This window comes from Maniola jurtina, chromosome 20 (genome assembly GCF_905333055.1).
Source record: "Maniola jurtina chromosome 20, ilManJurt1.1, whole genome shotgun sequence".
Lineage (NCBI taxonomy): Eukaryota > Metazoa > Arthropoda > Insecta > Lepidoptera > Nymphalidae > Maniola > Maniola jurtina.
The window spans coordinates 3,872,500-3,880,365 of NC_060048.1; the positions used below are offsets into that span (position 1 = coordinate 3,872,500).

Sequence of the window (7,866 nt, forward strand, 5' to 3'; positions counted from 1 at the left end):
CTATTATGGTGTAAACATCCTCTAAGAAAGGATTTTTGAAAATATAATTCCCAAGGGGGTAAAATAGGGCTTTGAAATTCGTGTAGTCCACACGGACGAAGGTGCAGTCATTTAAGCTAGTCCCTCATAAAATAGTTTACTTACACTGAAATTTTTAAAACAATACAATGCAAAGATATGTTGTAATGCAATTGTGTTGTGGCCATAATCAATCACTCCATCATAATCGTAATTAACAGAATTACGTGTATTACTTAATTAGAACTATTAGATTATAGTAACAAGGCACCTACCTACATAACGAAGTGCGTGGTAATGATCATTGTTGCACTGTATTTTCGCATCACCAGTGGAAACGGTTCAATGAAATCGCGTAAAAGTGAGGCAACAAACAAATTGACTATTCATAACTTCGAAGAATTTTATGCAACCACGGCGGGTTAAGTATTGACACGCAAGGCATCTTCAAACTAAGTTATATTATACACTAGCTGGTGCCCGCGACTTCGTTGCGTGGATGAAGGTTTTTTAAAAATCCCGTTGGAACTCTTTGATTTTCCGGGATAAAAAGTAGCCTATGTGCTAATCCAGGGTATAATCTATCTTCATTCTAAATTTCAGCCAAATCCGTCCAGTAGTTTTTGCGTGAAGGAGTAACAAACAGACACACACACACACACACACACACACACACACACACACACACACACACCACACACACACACACACACACACATACAAACTTTCGCCTTTATAATATTAGTGTGACAATATCAATGTAAGTTCATAGGAATAACAAATTAAATCAATGTAATTATTATATTAAAACATGGGATTAAATAAAAATAAAATTAAGCGTTAACAATTTATTCCGTTATACTTAGTATCCTAATTCTTGGTATCCTCCTTGGTGTCTACGGCCCTCGTGTCCACCACGGCCCCCTTGACTACCTTGGCCGAAACCTCCCTGGCCACCTTGGCCGAAACCACCCTGGCCGCCTTGACCAAAGCCCCTGTCTGAAGACAATCCTGAAGAGCCTATCGGAAAAACAAATGAAAATATTTTATGTATGTATGAATATACTTTATTGCACCATAAAACACAAATGACAGGTTACAAAAAAGAGGGAGAAAACTATCGATTTTGGAGCGCCACCCTATTTCTACGGAGAAAACGAACAAATGGGGTTATAACTATTCCTTTTGACAGAGAGGGGGACAGTTTTATTATGATGTTGGCATAAAGGATTTTTGAAAATTCTTTCTTAGTGGATGTCTACATCATAATAACTATCTGCATGCCCAATCCGAACCGTCCAATAGTTTAAGCTATGCGTTGATAGATCTGACGTGTGTATCTGTGTATCTGTCTGTGGCATCGTAGCTCCTAAACTAATGAACCGATTTTAATTTAGTTTATTATTTTTGAAAGGTGGCTTGATCGAGAGTGTTCTTAGCTATAATCCAAGAAAATCGGTTCAGCCTGTACTGTACCTTCACTTACTGTAACCTTCACTTGTCGGGGGTGTTATAAATTTTTAATTTACACTTAATCCTTCTTTTATATGTTTTGACTCCACTTGATCTACTAACCCCAAGATAAAATTTAGACTCCCTTGTTTCAGCCCCTTTTGCAATTAATTACTTTATAAATAATAATAATTGTGTAGCATTTGTAGTTACTGAAATAAGCAGTTGTGACAGACAGACAGATAAACTTAGGTGCACCACACGAGTTATTTATTTGTCGTTTTGGTAGGTACGTGACCCTAAAAATGACTTCAATTAATTTCTATATATACCTTGCTGTCCAAATCCCCCTTGGTTACCGAAGCCACCTCCGGAGCTACCCCCGTATCCACCTTTTCGAAACATAATAATTATTGTACATTATTGACTACATTCACAAGGAAAATAAAAACCGGCCAAGTGCGAGTCAAACTCGCGCACTGAGGGTTCCGTACTCGGGTATTTTTTCAAACATTTTGCACGATAAATAAAAACTATCATACATAAAAATAAGTAAAAATCTGTTTTAGAATGTACAGGTAAAGCCCTTTCATATGATACCCCATTTGGTATAGTTATCTTACTTTGAAAATTGAAACACATTTTAATATTTTTTTTCATGATGTAACCACAAATTCGCGGTTTTCAGATTTATTGCTGTACTTGTGCTATAAGATCTACCTACCTGCCAAACATGATTCTAAGTCAACGGGAAGTACCCTATAGGTTTCTTGACATACACGACGGACCGACGGACAGACAGACAGACAGCCAACAAAGTAATCCTATAAGGGTTCCGTTTTTCCTATTGAGGTACGGAACCCTAAAAAACAGTGAAGTGCAATTCATATTCGCACACGAAGTCCTTCGTAAAAGATATATCTAACACTTTTATGTACAACACTGCAAGTTAATGACGGACTGCGACATCTATATGTGATTTAGTAAATTAGTTTTTTCATGAAAACATTTTAATTTTTTTTGTGATGTAACCACAAATTCACGGATTTCGGATTTTTTTTTCTTTACTTGTGCTATAAGACCTACCTGCCTGCCAAATTTCATGATTCTAGGTCAACGGAAAGTACCCTATAGATTTTCTTCACGGACGTAGATGTGATGAATGCCGTAGTTGAGTAAAAAGTGGATCAGAAAACTTATTCGTACCTTGATTTCCTCCTTGTCCCCTCCCAAATCCAGAAGAACCTCCTGTAATCAAAATAATAATATTTTTAACTAGGTACAGGTAAGTTCAAGGTCGTACAAGATATATCTAAAACTTTTATTTACCTACAATAGTGCAAGTTAATGACGGACTGCGACATCTATATGTGATTTAGTAAATTAGTTTTGTCATGAAAATATTTTAATTTTTTTTTGTGGTGTAACTACAAATTTACGGATTTCGGATTTTTTTCTTTACTTGTGCTATAAGACCTACCTGCCTGCCAGATTTCATGATTCTAGGTCAACGGAAAGTAGGTTTTCCGCACAGACGCACATGTGCTGAATGCCGTACTTCAGTAAAAAGTGTATCAGAAAACGTCTTATTTGTACCTTGATTTCCTCCTTGTCCCCTCCCAAATCCAGAAGAACCTCCTATAATCAAAATAATAATATTTTTAACTATAGGTGATAACAGGTAAGTTAAAAATATAAGGAATATTTTACGAGAAATGGTAAAAAATATAAGTAGCCCTTATGGACCATCGTCCGTCTGTCCGTCTTTTACATCTGCTTATTTCAGTAACTATCATCTGAGGCATTCTGAAATAGTCTAAAATATACGTATATTTATAAAAGAAAAGGTGACAGACTGACTGACTAACTCACTGACTGATCTATCAACGCACAGCTCAACTACTTATGACGTAGACATCCACTAAGAAAGGATTTTTGAAATTCAACTCCTAACGGGGTAAAATAGGGGCTTATAATTTGTGTATATGAAAAGTAACTTGTTAATCCAGGATATAATCTATCTCCATTCCAAATGTTAGTCAAAACCATCTAGTAGTTTTTGCGTTAAAGAGTAACAAACACACACACTCACACACCTATATATGTTACGGGCAACGTGATTAATTGGGCATTATTAATAAGGACCGGCCATTATTAATAATTCCCAAGAGCGATGGGCAAAGTGATTAATTTATCACTGTGATCGGCCCTTATTAATAATGCCCGACGGCTCGTGGTCCATGTAATAAGTCAGTGTTTGAGCTAGCTTGAATTTATCACTTGGACCGGGCAGTATGAATAATTCCCTACTTGTAGCAAGACAATGTGATAAATTGGACCGCGGCCGTTGGCAGGGGCGCGTACGTGCGGGGGGAGGGCCTTAGGTTAGGTTAGGTTAGGTTAGCTCCTCTCCAGAGGAGGCTTGAGTCACCCACTGCTGGTTATAAGATTATCGAAGCTATCCATCCCATCCTCGAGGATTGGACGAAGAGGAAGCATGGAGCACTCACGTTCCGTTCCACCTTGTACAGGTTCTTACGGGGCACGGGTGCTTTGGAAGATACCTGTGCAGGGTGGCGCGAAGAGAGCCCACAGAGGAATGCCACCAGTGTGGTAGTGTCTCAGACACAGCACAACATACTCTGGCTGAGTGCCCGGCGTGGGCGGAGCCTCGCCAGTCACTGGTGGATATTATGGGGCAGGACTTCTCATTGCCCGCCGTGACTAAACCCATGGTGGACAGTGAGAGGGCCTGCCAAGCGATGGTCTCCTTCAGCGAGGGAGTAATGACGCAGAAGGAGGCAGCGGAGCGGCTGAGAGAGGAAGCCGAAAGCTCTCATCCCATGTGCCGCAAGAGAATCGGGCGCAGGCGAGCGCACACGACCGTTGCTTGCCCCCTTGAGTAGGGCCTCCGGGTAATAGACACGGGGTATCTGTTACCCGGGGGAGAGTAGGTCCTCGAGTTGGAAGGCAAGCCCTTGTTACCGGCGAGCCTTAAATGGTGTTGGGGCCCCTTTTAGTCCCAGAGCTGGGCCTGCCTTGGCGGGCGCCGTTAGCTGGGTCGCAGTTGAATACGTTCGTGTCTCTGTGCCCAGCAACAACGATTGACACGGTAAGCCGTGGGGTTTTAGTCGGTAAGAGTCCGACATAACCACCTCGCCTCCCCGAGCACGGTGGTATCCATGAGGATTTTCCCACGTATAAAAAAAAGCTTAGGTTAGTCATTTAATAAACAAAAACACTACAGTTCACCTATTTTATTACTTTGCCCAAGATAGGGTGGGCATTATTCATAATGGCCGGGAAAAGTGATTAATCATGCCGTTTTAATCACATTGCCCAATTGAGTCGGGCATTATTAATACAGACCGGCCATTATTAATAGTGCCCGGACTTATCAAATTGCCCGTAACATATACACACACATACACACACACACACTTTCGCCTTTATAATATTAGTGTGAATATGATTTATTTCATTACCCCCTTGATGATCACGATCTTCACCGTAGTAGTATGGGAGCCCTGAAAATTAATTAAGATGTTCACAAATATTTAAAATAAATATAATTATTAAAGTACTGCTTAGTCAAAACAAAACTTCTATTATGTACTACAAATTTCAAAATATAAATCTAAATTACCGTATGCCACGGCTACGAGCATTAGAAGACAAAGTACCTGGAATAGAAAAAAATTAGAAGAATTCAAAATAATGTAAACGGAACTTGAAAGCAAATGATTTGACTCATCAAAAAAAGCTCTTCCATCCTGGTAGGTGTTAGCCTAGTGTACGCAATTTACGGAACTTTTCTTCAATCTAAGTATTATAGGTATTCAATTCTCGTTGACACGGCTAACGGGGACAATGGGACTACACGAAAGCAGGGTGTCCAGTAGTTTGCCGCAACGCGTTGTTTAAGTACTGTATAATTAGTACAATCTTTGAAGCTCAGAGCATTTTGGCTCTTTTAGGCCAGGGACTTATCTAGCAGAAAATTTCAAGGTAAAAAACATGCGTGGATTTTCCCTGAAATGTGTGTTTTACGTGCATCCACCGCTTGAAGCGAAATTTCTACAACTTTATAACCCCCGTCCCAAAAAGAGGGGTGTTATAAGTTTGACGTGTGTATCTGTGTACCTGTGTATCTATCTGTGGCATCGTAGCTCCTAAACTAATGAACCGATTTCAATTTAGTTTTTTTTTTTGTTTGAAAGATGGCTTGATCGAGAGTGTTCTTAGCTATAATCCAAGAAAATCGCTTCAGCCGTTTGAAAGTTATCAGCTCTTTTCTAGTTACTGTAACCTTCACTTGTCGGGGGTGTTATAAATTTTTAATTTACACTTGTAATAAGTGCAACAAGCATGCCTGTACCTTCCCCGTTCTATCACAGAACAGCGACAAACCGTGAACGTTGGCACCCTTACATACCTAATGTGGTCGACATCCAATCTACTTGCATGAAACGTTTTTGCTCAACATTTCTGATACGAACTGCTAGGTGTTAAATGCCCTTCCGGCGTCCGCGTTTCCTGCCAAGTATAACTTCAATACCTTCAAGGCAAGAGTGAATAGGCATCTTCTAGGCAACCGTACTCCAACCCAGACCTCATCATTCCTCTGTTTCTCAGACATGATTGATGTCAAGCGCAAGCCTATCTCGCAATGAAACAAGTGTAAATTAAAAATTTATAACACCCCCGACAAGTGAAGGTTACAGTAATAACTAGAAAAGAGCTGATAACTTTCAAGCTAAGAACACTCTCGATCAAGCCACCTTTCAAACAAAAAAAAACTAAATTAAAATCGGTTCATTAGTTTAGGAGCTACGATGCCACAGCATTATAACACCCCTCTTTTTGGGTCGGGAGTTAAAAAAGATAATAGAATCGAAACAAATTTTCCACTCAAGTTTGTCGCGCAGTGGTCGTATCAGAATTCTGCGTGCATTTCCACGCACAAATTTTCCGCTTGATATACATATACCTAGTATTAAAACATTTGAGTTTGCCAGATTTCAACCATGAAAATGTGGAGCCTACGGTCAGCACTAGAACAAAGTAAATAATTTAAAAAGTACTTACTCTGAAAGTCATTATAATTTATAACAGTTTTCTCTTTCACCTCTAGTGTTTACGGACTAGCAACAAATAGAATCTCTCGTTGTTTTATAAGCACACATTATCTGCATCATATGCGCGTTTGACCCCACAGAGAGACGTTATGTAAACAAATCTGATTAGTTATTTATTATTTTATTATGTGCCCTAATTTGTAATATCGCGCGACTTTGTTATTGTGGAAGTTACCCAAAATGAATAGAAATAGGATGATGATGTCATTATTCTTAGGTAGTCGTCACAGAATTCAAAATAGCTGACACAAAAATCCTCTAAAAATAAAAACATCAATACAGAGTGTAACCAGAACGCTAGGCAACATCGAAGACAAGTGATAGCACTGATGATTACTGATAAGATACCACAAAAAAATATCATGAAAAAATAAGGAAAAAATAAAATAAAAATATCCTGTATTTTTTGAAAGTTCACTATATATTGAAAAAATAAAACATCTGTCAACGAACGTTCCGCAAAAGGTCACTCAAGGTCAATGCAGAGTCAATCTGCCCCATATACTGTACGCGTTTGTCTTCACCAGAGAAAGTTATTTTAACTTGTCTCTGACTGGGGTCAGAGATAATTAAAAATCCTTTCTCTGGTGGGGAGGGAGGCTATTTGGTTTTAACCCCCAACCCAAAAAGAGGGGTGTTATAAGTTAGACGTGTGTATCTGTGTATCTGTCTGTGGCATCGTAGCTCCTAAACTATTGAACCGATTTTAATTTAGTTTTTTTTCTTTGAAAGGTGGCTTGATCGAGAATGTTCTTAGCTATAATCCAAGAAAATCGGTTCAGCCGTTTAAAAGTTATCAGCTCTTTTCTAGTTACTGTAACCTTCACTTATCGGGGGTGTTATAAATTTTTAATTTACACTTGTATCGTCCGAGTTAGTTATTGTGGAACTTCATCATCATCATTGTCATCGATAGACGACTGCTGCCCGGCTAGCATGGGCAGTAGATAAAAATTATATCCCCCGATTATATATATCCACTGATGTCATAGAAATCAGTGGATATAATCGGGATGGATATAATCGATTTATGATGAAAGTTATCAGCTCTTTTCTAGTTACTGTAACCTTCACTTGTCGGGGTGTTATAAATTTTTAATTTACACTTGTTAGTGTTTGTGATTATTGATGTCGGTTTTTATTTTTTTCTTAAATTATTTTTATTAATTTTAAGACACCTACTTAGGTACGTTGGAAAATAACATAAAACGATAAAATATATTTATTAAAATCTATGTTTTATAGTTAAGTCCTATGA

General features: G+C 38.6%; 1 protein-coding gene across 4 annotated transcripts; it reads right to left on the reverse strand.

The window, feature by feature from the left end:
* Window positions 1-851: 851 nt before the first annotated feature.
* On the reverse strand, window positions 852-6,697 carry LOC123875515 (glycine-rich cell wall structural protein 2-like). 4 transcript variants are annotated; one of them, XM_045921382.1, is made up of 7 exons: window positions 6,559-6,697; window positions 5,117-5,153; window positions 4,956-4,997; window positions 3,067-3,108; window positions 2,677-2,718; window positions 1,808-1,862; window positions 852-1,040 (listed from the first exon to the last, which is right to left on the reverse strand). In XM_045921382.1, exons 1-7 carry the CDS (start codon window positions 6,568-6,570, stop codon window positions 881-883), a joined length of 390 nt encoding a protein of 129 aa, XP_045777338.1. In that variant the 5' UTR covers window positions 6,571-6,697; the 3' UTR covers window positions 852-880. The 4 variants fall into 4 exon arrangements, with proteins under 4 accessions (XP_045777338.1, XP_045777337.1, XP_045777340.1 ...); XM_045921381.1 differs by having other exon boundaries at window positions 852-1,038; window positions 1,803-1,862; window positions 6,559-6,695; XM_045921384.1 differs by lacking the exon at window positions 3,067-3,108 and having other exon boundaries at window positions 852-1,038; window positions 1,803-1,862; window positions 6,559-6,696.
* Window positions 6,698-7,866: the final 1,169 nt, after the last annotated feature.

Excerpts from the sequence above, each read along its gene's own strand:
- LOC123875515 (XM_045921381.1), bottom strand. Across the intron at positions 2,719-3,066 it reads GGGACAAGGAGGAAATCAAG|GAGGTTCTTCTGGATTTGGG; the intron begins GTACAAATAAGA and ends TTTTGATTACAG. Across the intron at positions 1,863-2,676 it reads GGGACAAGGAGGAAATCAAG|GTGGATACGGGGGTAGCTCC; the intron begins GTACGAATAAGT and ends TGTTTCGAAAAG.